Source organism: Hibiscus syriacus, unplaced genomic scaffold (assembly GCF_006381635.1).
Source record: "Hibiscus syriacus cultivar Baekdansim isolate YM2019G1 unplaced genomic scaffold, ASM638163v2 tig00111022_pilon, whole genome shotgun sequence".
NCBI lineage: Eukaryota > Viridiplantae > Streptophyta > Magnoliopsida > Malvales > Malvaceae > Hibiscus > Hibiscus syriacus.
In genome coordinates, this window is record NW_024062956.1 from 3,249,864 (window position 1) to 3,271,265 (window position 21,402).

The following is a 21,402-nucleotide window of genomic DNA, read 5'->3' on the forward strand; positions in this document are numbered from 1 at the left end:
TCTTTGATTCCATAAGGTTGCAGCATCATAGGGTTGGCTCTACCTGGCGAATCGCCGGCCTCTTCCGGTTTCATCTTTCTTCGAACGACGGCCGTGAATATGCCGATCAGTTTGGTTTTCACCATCACCTTGTTGGATCTTAAGCCAATACTTGTTGAAGACCTCAGTGGTGACATGAAGTCGGAAATCCAAATCGAATAAGAACTTCATCTCCAATCTGTTCAGTTCTTCTCTGCTAACTCCCCCCACTTTCGCGTAATAAGCATTGTTATAACACCTGCACATCCATCTCAATCATTGGCTAAAACACACAATTTCACTAAAAGGAACAGATCAAATCAATGGTGTTAATCTCAATCGATTATAGCATGTAAAGTCTAGATAGTGTTTTCGAATTCGAAACTCAATCGAAAACAACCCAACATATGAAAATGGAAAATAAACTCTATCTCTGTAACAGAAGCTTAAGACATGGAACATATGTACTCTACATACTGATCATCCATAAATTTGGCAGCTACCAGGACACTGGTGATCAAGAGACGATGCACGTTGAGTGACGTAAGGTACGCATCGATCCGTTGCAGGAACCTGTCGATATATATAACAGCAACAACAAAGCAAGAATTGCTGCATTTACAGTACTTAAAGATGCGTTCCACGTACTGTCTAATGTTCAAGGAAGGTTCTTTTGAACCATGGAATATGGTCATACTATCCTTGGTTTTCGATCTAACCAGAAACTTTTCATTCCTTCGAACCGATCTTTCGAGAACCGAAGATAGAAGAGACAGAACTGTGGGATTTCCAGGAATCCAATTACCAGAATCATCAAATCCTAAACCAATAAAAGGATTAGACTCCACAGCTTTGCCTGCACTCACCAAAGTTGTCATATGCTGAATTGAATTTGCTTGGCTCTATGTTTTCCTTTTTGTGAAGTTTTGATTTGTAGTTTGTTCCTTTCTTTCGGTGAGAGTCACAAAAGGAACATACTTGTTTTTGTTTTGAAATTAATTGCCAGACTTTATTCTCCTGGTGGCACAACGAGAAAAAGAACCCTACACAAAAGGAACATACTTGTTTCTGATTGGTATGTATGTATGCATGCATGTATAAAGGGAAAAGAGGAAGGTGTAGCAACCAAGTTATCCTCTCAGGAAACTACGTTTAATATCCAAAAAGTAATCATTTAGAAGAAGAGAAAATAACCTCAGTGACCGAAAATGTCTTATAATATACGATTTTAACCAATTTTTTTTGGATTTGCCAAAATGACCAACAAAATCACAATGTGAACTCTAATTTTTCAACTCAGCTTCCAAATTCGCAACGCGATTGTAAGATTCGCAACGCGATTTTGAAAAATGTGTTGCGATAGTTAAAATGTGTTGCGATAGTTAAAATGTGTTGCGAGAGTTTGAAAAACGTGTTGTTGCGATAGTGAAAAAGTGTTGCGATAGTGAAAAATCCAAAATAAGTTTATATTTTAACTATTCCAAATTCATGTGGAGTTTGAAATAATAAAGAATGTGTTGCGATAGTGTAAAAAATTCCCAAGCCATTTGTAAGATCTTAGTTTGAAACAATAAAGAATGTGTTGCGATAGTATAAAAGATTCCCAAGTGTTTGCAATGTTCAATTCCACATAGTATTGGAAACACTATTGGAAATGAGTATTTAAGGCTTGGATTTCCCACTTACTTGTTGAGTGGAAGAGAACAAGGGGACTCTCGCGCACCGCCGCCGCCGCCGTCCCGTCTCGGGTCGTGGTCGTGGTAATACTAGAGATCTCTTTACGATTTAGAGATCGCATTGCGATTTTCGGTCACTTTATTGGTCATTTTGACAAATCGAAAAAAATTGGTTAAAATCGTATATTATAAGGTATTTTCGGTCACTGAGATTATTTTGTCTTAGAAGAATGAATCAACTAATTTATAGTATTTAATAGAAAGTGTGATTCCACTAAGGAGAATGACTAATTTTTTTTATAAAATAGTCGTGTTCCATGTTTATTAAAATCCATATTCAAACATAAAAACAAGGGTAAAGTAAACAAATGCAAGCGGATTACACGGTGTTGCTTTGTTGAGTCATCGACAATTAAAAATTACAAAATAGTTCCTCGACTATCAAAAGTTACAAAATACTCACTCGAGTATTCATATGTTTTAAACTCATCCTTTTCCGTTAAAAAAACTGGCAGTCGTATGAGCTAGACATTAACATGCTCACTGAGATATGAAAAATTTGATCTCATAATCATTTGAGCTATATTTTGTGGACCGAGTATGTATTTATATTATGCCATTGAGTCAATGCTTGAAATATTATGTTGTCGAGCCAGTGTTTGAAAGCAACGATGGTAACGGTATACATCATTAAAATATAATTTTATCATATCTCGGTCAGTAGATTAATGTTTAGTTCAGACGGCCGTCAATTTTTAATGAAAAGGGACGAGTTTGAAATATATGAATAGTTGAGCGATCATTTAGTAACTTTTATTAGTCGGGGACTCAACAAAGCAATGTCTTAGAGGCAAGGGACTCAACAAAGCAACATCTTATAATCGAGGGACCATTATGTATTTTACCCTAAAAACAAATATGAATTAATATATTTTAAATATGAAAAAAATTTAAAAATAAATGTATTTTTCTCATATTATACATTATACATCTATCCTATATTAATCCCGAATTTAAATAAATTTTTTTAACATACAAATGATCGAAAGTTTTGACTCTGTAATTTTATTTATTTGAATAACATTTGTACTATTTAAGGTTTATATTATTTTTATTTTCTTTTGAATAATTTGGTGTGATTATAAGGTAGTATCTATTCATAATTTTATTAACCTATTTACAACGCGTACATACCCTATAGACACATCTGCTCGAACTCATGATCTCTAAGGAGAACAACTTTAAGCTTAAAGTTTAGAAATTTAAATTTAAGATTTAGTGATCGCTACTTAAAATGGGCAATTTTCCTTCTAGTCCTTTAACAATTTATGCAATTATAAATTAGTATAAATACAAATTACACTTTGACTCCCAAAACATTTATTAACAAAAATTGGACTAGTGCACAAGATGTTGTTGAACTATTCTCAAATGGTCATTTTGATTACTAAACTTTCAAAAAGTTACAAAATGATCACTAAAATTTATCGAACTTTTATAATTTATTATAACGTTGCAGTTATCATTTTATAATAGCTTAGTAAATTTAATGATCATTTTATAATTTTAGAATGTTCAATAAACATAGAAATTATTTGAACATAGTTAAACAACCTCTAATGTATTTTACCCGTAAAACTTCTAGCTTCATTTTTTTAATAGTCTAGGACGATTATAAGGTAGCAGGGCCGATCCAATGAGTTTTAATGCCTTGGACGAGATAATAATTTTATGCCCCTATATTTGTACCGTATAATAGACAAAACATAAATATTTTTTTTAAAACAAAAATGTAATAGAAATTATAGTCAAACAATATCAATACTAATACAAACCCAAACCTACAAGGCTACAAATTTGAACAAAAGATTCAAGAACAATAAACACATCAAGTGAAGTCCTTTTCACTAAAGAAATAGCAAATTTTTTGGCCCAATTAGAATATGAAGCAAAATATATCAAACTCAAATTTGAACAAAAGATTCAAGAACAGTAAACACATCAAGTGAAGTCATTTTCACTAAAAATACACATAGGAAAGTCGCCTACCCTAAGCCTTTCATCGATCGATCAGGTGTTTTGGGCTAATTTTTTTTTTGGGCCAAATATATATACACACACTATAAGTACTAGAAAATTGATGCCCCTCAAACATGTTGCCCTAGGCTAAGGCCCATCTGACACATGTATTGGGCCGGGCCTGTAAGGTAATATCTGTTTAGTATCTCTTAACTATTGACAATACACACACATCCAGCAGACGCAATTGCTCGAACCCAAAACCTCTAGTGAGAATAGCATTCTCTTTAATCACTGATGCCACTTGATGAGTTCAATTCTAACTTGTCTTTGAATTTGCATGCTAGGTTTCATCTCGCAAGCTTTCACATCAACCAATAAAATCAGATACAATTTTACTAATCATATAAGAAAAATCAACTATGGACAATGAGATCAAACCAATCAACAAATGTAACTTACAATTGTGTGACTATGGGCATTGTGAAATAAGTTTCTTTTGTTTACGTCAAGCCATAAAAAATGTTCATCTCATGACCCTAAAAGTTCTGCCATTCAACAATTGAACAGGCATTAACTCTTGTTTGTGGAGGATAGAGAAATCATGAACTAAAGGATAGAACTAGAAATTTATTATAACGGGTTAAAATATATTTTATTTTCTATAAATGTAATTTTTTTAAATTGAGGGGACTTGATAAAAAAAAATTTATTTATTTTTAAAAAGTATATTTTTTAATATTAATTAATAATTTAAAAAAATGGCAGGGCCGATGTTCCGCCAATGCATGGACAGGCTCTTGATCTTGAGTAGAAACTTGATGAATGATACTTGATCATAAACTTATGCGAAGTTTGCCTATTTCTGGCTATATCGCATACAGGAACGAGCATATATGATTTTAAGTTAAGAGACACATTATTGACAACATACACAAATTCTACAAATATTACTGTTAGAACTCAAAATTAAATATTCCCCTTAACCTATTCCTGGACGACACCCTATTCGTCGTATTGATTTTCTTTCTGTGCCTAGTCAATGCAATTTTCAGATCCTCGACAATTGTGTTGTCGGCTTTGTTATCAACTAATGCTAGGATCTCTCTTGCAAATTGATTTTCTTGACCAAAAAGACCTCTAATATTTGATTGAATAGATATTTTCATCCTTGCTCTTTTTTTTAGCTCTTGAGATTTCATTTTAGGGTCAAAAAACCCTTATTTTATAGCGTTAATTGTTTGTTAACTAGTAGTTTCCATCAACAAAGGGATCTTTTTGCCATAAAATAAAATGTTGGAGGTCAAAATACTCAAAAAAAAAAAAGAATAGAGGCAAAATGAATATTCATATAAACGTTGGGGGGCTAGTTTTAGTATTATGCTTTCCTGAAGCATATTATGCTATATATAGATAATGGTAGTAAAAATAATCACACACACACAAAAAGAGCAACCAAGATTTTATATATAAAAAACCTTCGACGGAAAGATAATTAGTAGATGAGGTGAAATTTTAATAATATTAAAAATAGTAGAATACAAGAAGATTTGCGTAATCAACTTGCATGTAACTTTAATTCCTAATATTTATAATAATTATTTGACAAAGGAAACTTGTATAGAAAAAATCTATCCAAATTAAATTTTTTATTTTTAATAAACGTTTAACAATAGAAGTATAGTCTTGTATGAATTCAAACTGAATTCGGGTAAAAAAAAACTCTTATAAAACTCTAATAATCTCTACCTTAAAATAAATTCTAAAAATTTAAGACAAAAAAACTCAAAGAAAAGAAAAGTCAAAACTCAACAAAAAAATTCAAGTCTTTACCTCAACGAACAAGTTCTCTACCTTGATAACATTTTTTTTTCTCTTCCATGAAATTCCTTAAAGGCATTAATCGAAATCAAAATCAAAATTACACCAGATACTATATATGCTCAAGTTTGGATGTAGGAAAGAACTTAATTTTGACATTGGTAAAGTCATCGTACGTGTTTGTTTTGCTCACAATTATATCTCCACGAGTTATATCATGCACAACACGATCTCATCAATGATAATTTTATTTTTAACTACCAATAACACATCATTCTCACTGAATCTTTATGTAGGTTTAGTTTCTTTCCTATATCTATCCCTAACAATAGAACATTGTAAAAAAAAAATCTATCTTTCGTGTTATTATTCCATTGCAGAATTGGATTTTTTTTGTCTTTGTAAATTCTTTATACCTACTAATTAAACTCTCTTTTTTCTTGTCAAATTCATTATTCTTAAGAAATTAAAGTTTTCTGTAATTTTTAAAATTATTATACTAATAGTTGTTTTCGTCAACACAAAATATTATTTTACTTAATTCAATTGAGACACATTTTATTAATAACGTTACCATATGAAACAATTAATACATTGTCTAAAATTATTAAACCTTGAGTCGATAATAATCATTTTTTATAGTTTGTAATAACGTCTTTTTCTTACCGGAAAAAAAATTATGATCGTCGAATATAACACACCATCTCATAGAGTCTTTATTTAATAACAGATGCCCATCGATGTAATTTGTGCCCATAATTGCATTAAAAATTAATATTTTTATTAATCTAGATGATTACAATATGATATTTATTTTAAAGATTTTTAATTATTTGATAATAAAAAGTTCAAACGCCCATACCATCTCTAATACTCGAACTTAGGAACTTAGGACCTTTAGGAATAACAATCATCTCTTTTACCATTAAAGTAACTTGATTATTAAAAAAAAATTATTAATATTTCTTAAAGGAAAAGTTTCTTTAATGACATCATCCCATTCTAAAATAATATTTTGTTCCTAAAAGTATTGTGGATAACATACGTTTATAATTTGGAGGGCATTTCATAATTTGGAAGTCTCCCACGGAAGTTACTCTTAATCTGACGTTGGGGGCAACTTACTTTATTATCTCCCCTTACCCCATTACATATAGGAATAAGGATTAGCTAATTAATAATTATGCGTTTATAAATAAACCTTTCAAAAGAGACGCGACCTCATAGGTATGGGTCGGACTTTGGGATCTTTCTGAAGTTTGAAAGTGTAAACTTAATACACACTCCATTGGGTAAAAAAAAACATAGAAAATACTTGTACTGGAGAAACATCGGGTACTCTTGGTTCTTAGTACAATTTATGACCACGAGGTCCACGACGTTTGCTCGATATTAACACTCGACAGTCGACATTATGCATCTTCATAACTTTACAGGGAAAAACAGTTTTAATAGTACACACTAATGAAGGAAATATAATTCATTACCAGCTGTAAATTTATGGTCTCTTTCCATCCCATGAATTCGAATATACATTTCCATCTAGGCTAACCCTGTCTGCCTCTCCCAGCTGAGGTCTGAAGAGAATTGGGAGAGCGCAGCTCTGGGATCACCATCTGAAATGGACAAATAGTATTGAGCAGTTCCATCATCAACTTGCATGCTTCTCTTTAAGGAGTCTATCACCCTTCTCTTGCCCCGATCGCAGGTCACTCTGTTCGAAAATGTTCTGAGCTTTCCCTCAGGCTTGCTGCCAGGATACAGCACGGCCCCTTCATGCTTTGCGTAGGCATCCAACTCTATATAGCATGTTCCATTAATAAGAATGTCTGGATTGGTTATAGGGATCAATAACCTCTCCCTTGAATAAATCCCATGGTCACTCATCATGTTATTCACTCGCTTTATGTCCATAACCTACCAATACAAGGTATATGTTCAAACCATCAATTCACTTTACATGGAGCTCAATACAAAGTTCATGTTTGCATACTAAGAGAAAACATTTGCAACAGAGCAGGGAATTGGAAACTCTGAAGACAAACTCCGTTAGAGAATCCATTATACCAATCCCTGAAGCATCAAATTGATTGTTGCATCACTCATTTCAAAGGCAATTTTAGTTTTATCTATGCATACATCAGAGATTTAAAACAGAAAGAATGCACTTTAATCACCAAATATATGAAAGGGGTTAGGAACTCATAATTATCTTCAACTCACATTTGAACCCAGTATACGATAAATTTTATTAGATTATTGTGATAATTAGTATGTGTGTATATATACTTGCATTTTAGATTCGCAGCAAGTGACTTTATGGACTTTCATTTAATTCTTTCTTCCTTGTGTTCAAATTGTATTCTGTGTTTTAAAAAGCACGCCTGAGGCGCTAGGCGAGGCGTTTAGAAGAAAGCCTCCGACCACCAAGGCGGCTGCGAGTACATGAGGCGGCGATTCAGTTGTCGGAGACGGCGAGAGGCGACGAGGCGATGCTTTTAGCGATTCACGTACAATGACCCATTTCTTTCCTTCTTTCATTTCAGCAGCGCTTTGCTGTTGCTGTTCTTTCTCGTCCTTTGGCTTGGGTTTTCGACCTCTCTTCTTTGGTTGTTGCTGTTGTTGAGATTGGGGAGACTCCATTTTTTAGATTCGTAGTGTTGCTGATACTTTAAAAGCAAAGAAGGGAAACCCACGCACAAAAAACTGTTGGTTTCACTTTCAAGAGACCATAGACCGAACCCCTAGTGCCTCCTACCGGGATTGTGATGGGAGAGAGCGAGAATACTACAAGCAAAAGTAAAAAAAAGGGGTAATGATTTATCTGGGTAACTCTGTTTCAAAGATGGTGATTCACACCAAACCTGTTCGTATATTTTATTCGAGTCTATTTAATTAATTTTTTAATGTTTTTCTTATATAATCTGTGTGTGATGTTAAGGGTTAATAATTATAAAAAAATATTAATTGTCATGTGTTTTAATTTGCGATTGTAATTATAATTTTTTTATATTTTAAACGGTTGTGATTAAATCTTTTTATTATAATTTAATTTTTTTTATTTTTAATAAATTAACAGTTTTTATCTTGTTAAAAAAATTAAATGATGGCTTACGAGGTTATTTCTTATTGTATAAAAACTATATAATATAATTTACACTAAAATAATATTCATGAGTCTTATTTTTATTTTGGAAATTGAGATTAATTTATTTATATTACGGATTAAACAATCATTGATGTTGTGTAAAATTAAATCTTGATTTATTTTATATGTTAATAGCGGATTGGTGATTTGTATATGGAGCCTCAGCACCGGAGTTACAGAAATTTGCAATCTGAGTTCTTAGTCTAACTTGTAGTGCTACGGGTTGCAAGAGGAACTGGAGCGTTTTTCAACAACTTCATTCAAAAAGGAGAAATAGATTGGCACAAAGTCGTTTAAATGACATGGTGTATGCCAAGTTTAATTGTGCTTTGCGACGGAGATATCAAAAAAAGGACACCACAGATCCTATTCTTTTGAAGGAAATAGATGAAAACAACGAGTGGTTGATGGGCCATAGAGACGATGAAGATGGTGAGGAGGACGACTTTGTCTTTGATGGAGATGATTTAACATGGTATGCTGCTGATAAAGCTTCCGGGGCATCTCAAGCTACTTATTCCACTAGAAGAACATCTACATCAAATTCATCAAGAGATAGAGGAAAGGGTGTTGCCCAAACCTCCACTCGTAGAAAGCCCTACTGGACTAAATTTGATTGATGAAGACGATGAAGAGATAGAACAAGATATTGGACTTTCCGAAGATGATGGGGAGGAGGAGGTGCTTGGGATTGATGTTGATGACGATGATGATGAAGATAAGTTTTAGGCATTTTGATTATTGATTATGTTTTTTATTTGTCTTTTTGAGATACAATATAGCATATGCTTCTTGGTGTTTTTGCTTATTAAATTAATTATTTAGTTGTTTTGTGTTTGAGGTATGGTTATAAAATATTTACAAATGTTTTGTAAAATTAAGCGCCTCGCGTACGTAAATCCCTCGCCTCAAAGCACCTAAAAAATTGAGACTTTCGGGTAGCTAATCGCCTTGGAGCGCCTCGCGCCTTTTAAAACACAGATTGTATTCCATGGGTGCAAATTGGATTCATGAACAGTACCACGCCCTATGCTGCAAGAAAGAGCTAACTATATTCAAAATCAATGGTACAAACTGCAAGGCTCAAGGTAGAATCATTATGTACATAGTTTATAAAGCACGTGATGCAAGAGAGTAAGTTCCATAGAAGAACGAGGTGATTTCAAAGGCTTTATATGAAGAACCATAAAATGATTTTACGTTTATGTGATTTACCAGCACCGTTCTACCTTAAAATAGGTAAACTATGGATCCTAGAGGAGGGAGGCAATAATCAAAGACCTTAAGTTTTTAGCCAAGCTTGGAAGCAGGGCTGTTGCTTTATGGTCCTCCCCGCTCCCGGAGGTAAATCCACCACGATAGCTTCCATGCTAATCTTTTAGGCTTTGACATCTACGATCTAAAGAACGATGTAGTGTCTAGGGACACTTCGATTAATACAACACGTAAATCTATTATTGTTGTCACTGACATAAGTAGGTCACTTGATCGGAAGACAAGCAGGAAAGAAAAAGCAAGGCAACAATAGGGCTAATCCAATCGTGAGAATCTAAAGCTGAAGTGGTAAAAGCCACTGGTGAAAGCAAGGTTACATTATCTGGTTTTCAGTATTCTTAGATGGAATTCGGTCCGCTTCTGAAGGAGAGAGAATCTAAAATAACAACTACTCATGCTGACCTACTTGACCCAGCTTTCATTCAAAGAGGAAGGATAGATGTGCTCTTTGAGTTATCATATCGCTGCTCTGAAGCATTCAGAAATTATTGGGCTGATCAATTTTTCTCTTCAATCATATGCATGAAAAGACTTCATACCATTAGAAAGTTTGGAATCAGGACCAAAGTTATGTTCAACCATGAATCATTAAATGAAGATCTTCGGAATTCTTATAAATTCTCATGTAAGCTAAGATCTAATGAGAATTCATAGTAACTTGTATATTTTAAACCACTAATTAACTTGCCATTGAGCTAAGCAGGGGTGAAAGTTAAATTGCCAAAATACAAAGGGTTTACAACAGAAAATCAAAATCAGAATTCCAGAAGATACACTCCAGGTAATGACTGTTGCATCTCTCGTTTCACAAGGACACCAGATGCCAAACAGTGATCAAATTAAAAAGTTGAATAAACAGTGATCAGAATTTCAGCTAACTTAGACACCAAACCACAAGCTCTCAAGTCTCAACCAACAATAACACAAATCAAATTAAATTCTATATATTCCTACATTTTTCTTTTGGGGGGTTTTCAACAAGACAGAATTCATTTCATTAGAAAATAAACAGAGGTCCCTACAAATATTTTCCCAGCAGTATGAGCAAGCAGAAAAAGTTGAATAAAGCCGGGCATTTCATGAAGGATAAAAAAATGATTAAAAGAGTTCATTAAGCTAAGACTAAGGCTCCTTCCTTTCTTTGCCAATTTTCCAACCGCTTTTGCCTTAAATTTCCATTAGAAGCATAAGACGCAAATTTCAAGAGGAATACAGAGTATAGACAGTCAAGGAAGTTCATTATTATATACTGTTCATGTAAGTAAAATGCGATTCACTTTTGACCTTTTAATTCAATAAACAGACAATTGTACAAAATAAAAGGACAAAAAATGAACAAAAAAGAATCATAAATTCCCCATTTCTACCCTTTTAATAATGCAAAAAGACAAATCCAGAAAAAAAAAATCATAAAATTTCCCATGATTTGTTTACCTGAGAAGAGTACTTAACAGCAAGACTGGCAACAGTGTCCCCCCTCAAAATCCGATGCGAGATGGCGAATTTCCCAATCCCAGTATCTCTCCAGAAATTTCTAGAACAAGGCTTCCCTACCACATCGAGAAGCTTCCAGGGAGCCTTGAATGCCTCCACAATCATATCTTCATCGGAAGCGACGGCGTTCCAGGCCTTGCATACGCAGCTGGCACGTGCCAAATCCGCGAGAGAGAGCTTCTCGAAAATGAGACAGAGAGTATCTCGGCACGTGAGAGCAGCGGAGTGGGAGTTCATCGGGGACATTGAGGCAGTTGAATCGATAACAATGGAATCGGAGGAGGAAATCAGGGGGCGGTGAGGGTTGATTCGTCATCGTAATCATCGCAGCAACACCTCATTTTGCAGATAAAATTTCCGACTCTTTCCCTTTTATTCAGCTAACTCTCAACCGATGAATTTGTATCGGTTCTATAATCTGGATCATAGCCCACATTCCCAAAATCTTTGGGCCATTTAAGCAGCCTGTTAAGAGTTGAGAGGGATTTTAAAATGGCATAATATCAAATTTAGCTCCCCAACGTTTATGAAAAAAAGTTATTTTGACATTTTTTTTGGGATCATTTCGGCCCTCAATATTTAATTTTACGGTAAAAAGACCCCTAACATTTGAATAAATAGTAACTTCGACCCTTATTTTATTTTCTAGAGCATTTTGGTTCCTATTATTTTATTTTAGGGTTAAAAATCTCATATTTTAGAGTATTAATCATTTGTTAACTAATTATTTCAATCTACGGATGAACCTTTTTGTCTTAAAATGAAATATTTGGGCTAAAATGCTAAAAAAAAGAATATGAGCAAAAACAATCATTTTGGTAAATCTTGGGGGCTAATTTTGATATTATGCATTTTAAATTTTGGATAATTATATGAATAGCCACTTAGTTGTGGATAGTTCCAATTTTATCATTGATTATTAGTTTTTTTCTAATTAGGTCACTTAACTATCGAAATGATATTAATTAATTCGCATGTACGTCAGTTTCTCCATCAAGCGAAAGTATAAAGAGAACGGGGGAGACAATGGAGAAGAAAGTCGCTACGCTACTTTTGAGCAACATAACAAATAAGGTTTTGGGTTATAAACATTGAGAATTCTTGTGAAGTTACACATTATCTTTAAATGTTAGCAAATTTAATGGATTTAATAAATTCTTAGTGTGGATGCCAAGGTAATGGAGGAAGACTTGATTTAGAGATTGAATCAATCTAAAACTATTGTAATTTTTTTTATCTCTGGATTGATTCTACATCAAATTTTTTAAAAGTTCAATTCACCCCATCTTTACATATTTCGATTGTTTAAATAGGTAACAAAAATGTCACCTCAAAAAAATTTATTTTGTTAAAGAGCCAAAAAAATTATTAAATGTTAAAAATTATTTAATTAAAAATATAACATATCGTATTTTTAATATAAATAAAATTAAAATCATCTATAAATTATGAATAGAAGTATAGATTAATAAAATATGGTGACCGATTTCATGGCTAAACAATCGTCTGGGTCAACAGAAACTCTCGAAGTTTCTGAGCAATCTCTTTCAGATCTTCTCCCACTTTTATTCCGTAATGTTTATGATCCTCCTTATTTGCGCTTTAAATGTATAAACTGGTTTCAATCTCACTTTTATATTAAAAATTTGTTAACAACAATAATAAAAATTGAACTGACTTATATAGTTTAAAAATAAATAAAAATTAATTTATGATCAATAAATTTTTACAGATTAAATTAAATAAAATATAAACAATTTAAAATATTTTTTTATTAAAGTAAAATAAATTTTATTAGTCACATGTAACATACTTTGATTGATCAAATTTTTAAGAACATTAATTATTTATAATTAAATAACAACGTAATTAATTATTAAAAAAAATAGAAAGGATATAAGAATCTTAAAATATAATTTGATGAAATATATAGTTTAAGATAAAATGTTAATATAAAAAAGTCTAAATTATACCTCTTGTTTATTTAGTTGTTTATTTTTTTTTATCAATTTATATGTTTCAATCGTAATATATGTTAAAAAAGTTACGTCAATCACTCAAAATGTGACACAACATGAGTTTATATATATATTTTTAAAATTTTATTTTAAAAAACTTAAAATTGTTATTATTTAAAAAAACCAAAATTATTTCTAAAATCTCAAAAAAAGTCTAAAAATCCCTAATATCAAAGCATCCACCTCACCGTCGGCCATCCACAGCTATTGTCGCCCCCATCGACTACCTACTCACCTATCACCGGTTGTTAATAGTAGCTTTAAACTCTCAAAATCTTTAAAACCCAATCCTTAAATCTAAATCCTAAATCCCTAAATCCCAACACATATTCATCCCAATCGACGTGAGAAGGTCGAAGGGTAGTCGACAAGTGAGTAATCGAGATGAATTGAAGGTTTTGGGGTATTTTATGAAAAATAGGAAAAATTGGAGTTTTTTAAATATTAAAAGAAATAAAAAAATCAAACCACATGTCAAATATTGATTGGTTGACTTATTTTTAAGGGATTTTTTAATGATAGTTACCTTTAGGCATTTAAATAATAACATTAAAAATGTTAGACACTTAAATAAAAAAATATACATAATTTAAGTGTAAGAGAAATAATTTATTAAATCTAATTCAAATCATTTTGTAAATTTTAATTTTTCAAATATTCTTTTTGGGGCTGATATTGGGATTTTATGGTACGGCAGAAGTTAACAGTTGTTGAATACTTTAGTTATACGAAGTTGGGAGCTTTCACAAAGAGATGTCTGAATTAACCAAAAAAAGAAACTACAGTTGAAGCGAAAAACGTGTAGTCAATTAACAGTGCAATCCAACCCACTGTTTATTTGGCTTTAGAAAACTGGGGGTTGCGCCTCGTCTATCAAAACCCTAAATTCAGGTTCTTCTTCTTTTCCCCTCAATTTATTGGGGTTTTGGTTTTGTTTTACATTGCTTTTCAAGTTACTTATGGGTTAAAACTATGGGTTCTCTCCGAAATTTAACTGATTTTTTCTCTGTTTCATTGTTTTTACTATTTTTTTAATGATCTGGGACTGGGTCTTGTTTCTTATCTTGCCGATCTTTTCTGTCTTGCTGATATCGACTCAATTTTTTGTTTGCTTTCTTTTGAATTACAAGAGGTGATTTGTTATTATTCTTGTTTGTTTCTTGTTGATTGTTTGTGGTGATCTTTTTACTAGTTTAGTAGGCCAATTAGTCTTACTTTTTTTTTAGGTTGAATTTGGGCATGTTTTACTGTTAGTGAAATTGATTGCTAATAAGTGCAATGGAGCATCCAAGATCAGGCTCTGGGAATGGTGAGGATAATGTTGGGATTCCTGATGACCTGCGTTGCAAAAGGTCGGATGGTAAGCAATGGAGGTGTACTGCCATGTCTATGCCAGACAAAACTGTTTGTGAAAAACATTATATCCAGGCAAAAAGGAGGGCTGCCAATTCTGCATTAAGAGCTAGCCTTAAGAAAAAGAGGAAGTTGGGTGGTGAAACTGAGATATACGGGGGAGGAGATACTAAGAGTGATGACTTCGATGCACCACTTGTAAGTAGGAAAGTTGAAGAGTATCCTCTTCCGGTTTCCGGGAAGAAACATAAAGAAAAGGTTCTGAAGAATCAAATTCAGCATTCACCTGAGACACCTCCTCTGAGGAATCTCTCAGCACGTAATTCTGCAAAGGTGGAAGATGATTATCAAAGAGATGGCTCACCTTTTGAAGAGAGTTGGAGGTCATATAAGACACCATCTTTTTCTGCTGCAGATTCATCCTGGAATAGATCACAGAGAAGCTATGATGTAGCTACGGAGGTGGTGAGTTAACTTACAACATGATGTAACTGGTACCATTAGTATTATTCTTGTTATGGCAGGTATTTTCCTGTGTGCATGACATCTTGAAAGGTTTTATTTTTTTATTTTTTTGCGGTTGGGGGGGGGGTGCACCTTAGAGTAGAATATAACATGTATAGATACCTCATAAAGGGGGGGGGGATCTTGCCCTGTATAAGAAAATATGGTGCCCTATTGTTCTTCTGTGATAGTAATATCAACAAGAAAAAAGGCGGGGAGAACAGTTTTCTATCTTATCAGGTTCCATAGGTAATGAAGGGGAGAAACTCGTTTGAAAGTTTTATAGTTAATTTATAATTTAATTTTTTATGATTCTTTTCTCCTAGATATTGTAGATATTTATGGGTTCCTTTCATGCTTTATGATTATTATTCCTCTGTTCTTTTTACTCTTTCCTTCCCTACTATTTTATGTTGCTGATTTTAGGATGACCCTGAAGATTCTTCTGAAGAAGTTTTTGTTGGGCAAACTTGCCATCAATGCCGGCGGAATGATAGAGAGAGAGTTACTTCATGCCTCAAATGTGAAAAGAGAGGATATTGTGATAGCTGTATCTCTACTTGGTGTGTTGCACTTTAGTTAAAAATGCCCACATTTCAGTTTTCCAGCATGTATTTATGCTTCCCTTGTAGGTACTCAAACACCCCTTTGGAACAAATTGAGAAGGCTTGTCCTGCATGTCGTGGTTCCTGTAATTGCAAGGCATGCATACGAGGTGATAACATGATAAAGGTATTGTCTCCCTTTCAAAGGGTTTGCATATCTAAATAATAGATGCTAAAATTACAGTATAATAATTTCTTGAAGAATAATTTACTTTCACTGATTACAGGTAAGGATACGGGAAATACCTGTCCTGGACAAGCTACATTATCACTACTGTCTGTTGTCTTCAGTGCTTCCTGTTATCAAGAAGATCCATCAGGAACAGTGTTCTGAAGTGGAATTGGAAAGAAAACTTCGTAGTACGATGTTTGTTGATTAAATGGTGTTTGAGTTCAAGTTTCTCCTGAGATTATATGTCCTTAACTAACCATTGTTACATATGTTTTTCAGGAACTGAAATAGATCTTCTTAGGGCAAAGGTGAATGCAGATGAGCAGATGTGCTGGTACGTAATAAGTTTACTGGCTATTTAAGAATCATTTCACTTAGTGTGGTTAGTTTAATAGGTCAATATTCTGCTCGTTTGGTGAGGTTTACTATTTAAATGTGCAAAAGTACAGTTAGCACATTCTTATATGTATTGTACTATGGCCGTATTGTTCATAACTATATCTTTTTGCAGCAACTTCTGTAGGATACCAATTGTGGATTATCATCGACATTGTGCAAATTGCTCATATGATCTGTGCCTCCGTTGCTGTCAAGATCTTCGGAGTGCATCTTCTGTCGGTATTGAAGATATAGGAAATGAGACTGGTGAGAGAACGCAAGACAAAGAAACTTCTATGGGACAAGTATCCAAATTGAAACTAAGTTTCTTGGATAGGTTCTCTGGTTGGAAAGCCAACAGTGATGGCAGTATTCCATGTCCTCCAAAGGAATATGGAGGTTGTGGTCATCATTCATTGAACCTAAATCGTATTTTTAAGATGAATTGGGTTGCAAAACTGGTTAAAAATGTAGAGGAAATGGTTTGTGGATGCAAGGTTTATGATGGTGGGAGATCAGAAAAGAATGAGTTGAATAATCCCAGACTTTGTCAGTTTGCTGACAGAGGGGGTAGTGATGATAATCTTTTATATTGCCTGTCATCTCAAGATATTAAAGCAGAAGGGATTGCTGATTTTATAAAGCATTGGAGCAAGGGTGAACCTGTGATTGTTAAAGAGGTATTTGACAGCTCAGCCATATCAAGTTGGGATCCGGTGGCTATATGGAGAGGAATTCAGGAAATAGCAGATGAGAAAATAAAAGATGAGGCCAGAATGGTGAAGGCCATAGATTGCTTAGACTGGTCGGAGGTAGGCACTATGCTGCTGCCTGCTTATATGTGTGTGATTTTTAATATATCTGTAATTTGATTGAAATTATGCGTCACATGCTCTTATAGATCCATGTCGGGTTTGAAATGATGTCAGGTTTGTATTGAACTCGATCAATTCATCAAAGGATACACAGAGGGACGGACACATGAAAATGGGTCCTCAGAAATGTTGAAGTTGAAAGATTGGCCTTCTCCCGGTGCTTCAGAAGAGTTTCTGATGTACCAGAGACCTGAGTTTATCAGTAAACTTCCTTTACTTGAGTACATTCATTCCAGGTTGGGTCTCCTAAATGTCGCTGCAAAATTGCCTCATTATTCCTTACAAAATGATGCTGGACCTAAGATTTATATATCTTACGGGACCTATGAAAAACTTGATAGAGGGAATTCAGTAACCAATCTCCATTTCAAAATGCGAGATATGGTAAGATGCATTTTCCCTGTCCCTGACTAATTTTTATGCAGAAGTTTTAAACGAAAAAGACGAAAATAAAATCCTTTTGATTGATTATTACAATGACTTGTCACATCTGAAGTGTTCTATGTTTTTATTTGTCTTAATAGTGTATCGAAGGATTAATCTGTGTTTTGTGCTGGAATTTAATGCTTGAATAAGACTTTGGTTTTTCGTATCATCTTGTTGCAATTCCAATCTATCGTGCATGCAAGATCAAGGCATCTTTTTTTGCAATTCTAGCTTAAATGTTTTAATCTGAAATAGACAATGAATTTTCTATTGATACATTTAAGAAGTCTGGGTACCTCCTAGGTTTTCATAATGATTAAAATCAAATCTGGATCTTCTGTGTTGAAGTGTACGCATTGAAACTTGAATTGTTTTCAGGTGTATTTGTTGGTTCATACGAATGAAGTGAAGGAAAATGGTCAGAAAACAAAAAAGGATATACACAAATCCAATGGGGAACCTGAGGTAAATGACTCCTTGGGGGATCCGGACACGAGAGCAGATGAGAAAGGATTATGTGATTTATCTATTGATGGACCTGATATGGATGATGAATCCAAGAGCACATCTGATGTACATGAGGATCAAGAAACTGAAACTACCATGATTGCACAGAAATTTGTGGATTTTGAACAGTTAAATGGGGATAGCTGGGATGTGATAGGAAATCCTAGAGCGGGAGCTTGTTGGGACGTCTTTCGTCGACAGGATGTTCCAAAGTTAACTGAGTATTTGCAAAAGCATTGGAATGATTTTGGGAAGCCTGAAAACACAGTAAGTTGTTCTGTAAGCTTATGTTCTTAGTTGTAGAAGCTACATTTAAAAGCCCATGTTGATGATTTTCTATTTTCATTTTTAGGTGACGTGTCCTCTGTATGATGAAGTGGTGTACCTGAATGAGCATCATAAGAGAAAACTTAGGCAAGAATTTGGTGAGGATAAGATGACAACCTGCTTCCGTAGAAAGTTTTTAAACCAATTTTATAGTAGATTAAATTGTAGTTTGGGTTAAAACAAGTTTTCCCCTACTTTTCTAAAAAGTTTATAAATCGATTTTATAGTAGATTAAATTGGAGTCTGGGTTAAAACAAGTTTTCCCCTACTTTTCTAAAAAGTTTATAAACCGATTTTATAGTAGATTAAATTGGAGTCTGGGTTAAAACAAGTTTTCCTGGAAAATCTTATTCTAATTTTTAATGCGGTGAAAATGTCACTATTTTCTTTTTGTTGCTATTATATACTCATTAATATAGTATATGATGAAGTGTAAACTGTCGGTCCTTTTCTTTTACAGGTGTGGTGCCTTGGTCATTTGAACAGCATTTGGGGCAAGCTGTCTTTCTCCCTGCTGGTTGCCCTTTCCAAGTGAGGAACCTTCAGGTAGGTCTCTCTGATAAATAGCCTTCCATGTTTGTATAAGTTCTGTGATTTTATCACGAATCCTGCTAGAAGGTGATGTTTGAGGTCATTGAGTATGTCCAATCTAACAAATTTCGAAAATTAACACTTGGGTTTAAAACACTGCTGAGGGACAGACAATTATGGCCAGGTGTTGTATAAAATAAAGGTCACATTTGTTCTTAAACTCTGGACATAATTCCTCTCGTATCTAATTGGAAGTTATGGAACAGATAATGTCTTCCTTGGAAGGCACATTATTATGGAATGTAAATGGAAAAAATGAATCGAGTGTTGAATGAATCTGTATCTCATTTAGATGTTTATTATTTGGATTATAGCCATACTAAAATTGACATATTTCCTTGTTGAACTTTCAGTCCAATGTTCAGTTAGGACTTGACTTCTTATTTCCGGAAAGTGTGGGGGAGGCTGAAAGATTGGCTGAAGATATCCGTTGTCTTCCAAATGACCATGACGGAAAACTTCAAATTTTGGAGGTCAGGCAAATAAAACTCTTCCCAAAGTATTCAGTGCTTCGTTTTCATGTCTTTGTGAATTTCGTAGACTTTAAATTACGAGGCATGTATGTTAGACCTTTTTGTCCCAATATGTTTTCCAACTTTACCATCATTTTCAATCAGGTGGGGAAGATCTCATTATATGCAGCTAGTTGGGCTATTAAAGAAGTCCAGAAAATGGTGCTGGATCCAAAGTAATTTTTTATTTATCATCATGGTCTCTATGTTAGCATTTCACTTTGGTCTTATTGGGGACTGAGAAAATGGTCATCACCCATCTTACCATTTTCCTTTTAGAAGTGCATGTGCAGTTAGGCATTCGATTTTGCCAAATTATGGGGGTCATGGTGAAACCCTAGGCCATTCAGTTCTAGACCTTACCCTCCCCATAACTGTTCCGCTTTTCCGACACATTACTTCTTCATTTCCCTTTCAATTTTTCTTCTCTCTTTTGCTGAATCCACTCTTTCAAACCCTACCTCATTGCAGACTGGATACCGAGCTTGGGCTTGCAGATCCTAATTTAACTGCGGCGGTTTATGAGAATCTAGAGGTTGCCAAGAGAAGTCAAGTAACTTGTGCCTGAACTTCTGTATAGTAATTGTAGCTTTGATATTGGAACTATAGTTTCTTCTGCAGAAACCATTGTGGGCTCCTTAAGGATTTTTAGTGTATAAATGTATTTATATGTAATCCACTTAATGTTTTGGTACTTGACTATTCAAACCATCCTATTCTTGACATTATTAGATAATGTATTATCATCATGATGTAGAAAGAACATTTGTAACTTCGGTTTACTGTATTACTTCATATTCTAAAACCTGTTCCTGACGAAATACCGGCAGGACCGTAACCCAGCTTCTCCGACCTCTCTCGGCTTCCCAAATGTTTCAATTATATGAAAATGAGGCCGTTAGCAAATTAATTTCAGCGTATCGGGTTCGGTTCTGGTAAAGAATATTTTAGAAGTGAAATCTTGAATATACTAAGTTCAGATAAAAGAATGAGAAAAAATAACTTCAAAAAGTAGATGAGAGCTAAGCGAAAACTACCATACCTATGACTTCTAGCATGAAAAACAATGGAATGACTATTGCATCAGCTGTGTGATTGCACCAACTGTGGAGATACCTAATTAAATTTAAGGATAAAGTATACAAATGGTCTTTTGATTATAGTTCATCGGTTATTAAAAGTTATAAAATGGTCTCACAATTATAAGGAGTTGTTTTGTTAAGTCCCTCGACTATTAAAAGTTACAAAATTGTCACTCAACTATTCATTATGTTCCAAATTCATTTTTTTCCGTTAAACAAAATAACGGTCATATGAGTTGGACGTTAACCTGCTGACTGAAATATGATAAAATATGATCTCATAATCTTAAACGACTATCATATTTTAGTTAGTAGGTTAACGTTCAACTCAAACGACCATTATTTTTTTAATGGAAAATGATGAGTTTAGAACATAATAAATAGTCGGATAATCATTTTATAACTTTTAATAGTCGAGAGACTTAACAAAACAATGTCTTATAGTCAGGGGACCATTTGTGTACTTTACCCATCAATTTATTGAATTAAGCCGAAATTCTTGGCAATAAGAGTCCTCATCTTATGAGTGACCGAATAATATGAAAAATGATTACACGATATATTAATCAATATTGCATACAGTTTGAAACGTATCACAATA

The 21,402-nt window shown here is 33.7% G+C and overlaps 2 protein-coding genes and 1 pseudogene across 4 annotated transcripts; 1 reads left to right on the forward strand and 2 right to left on the reverse strand.

Moving 5' to 3' along the window:
* Positions 1–39: 39 nt before the first annotated feature.
* Positions 40–948, reverse strand: LOC120150600 (cyclin-P3-1-like). The gene is made up of 2 exons (XM_039163252.1): positions 496–948; positions 40–277 (listed from the first exon to the last, which is right to left on the reverse strand). The coding sequence occupies exons 1-2, from the start codon at positions 894–896 to the stop codon at positions 40–42; spliced, it is 639 nt and encodes a 212-aa protein (XP_039019183.1). The 5' UTR covers positions 897–948.
* A 5,988-nt stretch (positions 949–6,936) lies between these two features.
* LOC120150330 lies at positions 6,937–11,792 on the reverse strand (annotated as a pseudogene).
* Positions 11,793–14,197: 2,405 nt separating this feature from the next.
* Positions 14,198–20,442, forward strand: LOC120150436 (lysine-specific demethylase JMJ25-like). 3 transcript variants are annotated; one of them, XM_039163125.1, is made up of 14 exons: positions 14,198–14,360; positions 14,696–15,287; positions 15,753–15,889; positions 15,959–16,058; positions 16,159–16,291; positions 16,383–16,437; positions 16,615–17,293; positions 17,411–17,740; positions 18,161–18,568; positions 18,642–18,714; positions 19,077–19,162; positions 19,561–19,680; positions 19,825–19,895; positions 20,191–20,442. In XM_039163125.1, the coding sequence occupies exons 2-14, from the start codon at positions 14,748–14,750 to the stop codon at positions 20,285–20,287; spliced, it is 2,829 nt and encodes a 942-aa protein (XP_039019056.1). In that variant the 5' UTR covers positions 14,198–14,360; positions 14,696–14,747; the 3' UTR covers positions 20,288–20,442. The 3 variants fall into 3 exon arrangements, with proteins under 3 accessions (XP_039019056.1, XP_039019057.1, XP_039019058.1); XM_039163126.1 differs by having other exon boundaries at positions 14,724–15,287; XM_039163127.1 differs by having other exon boundaries at positions 14,199–14,360; positions 18,161–18,556.
* The last annotated feature ends 960 nt before the right edge of the window (positions 20,443–21,402 follow it).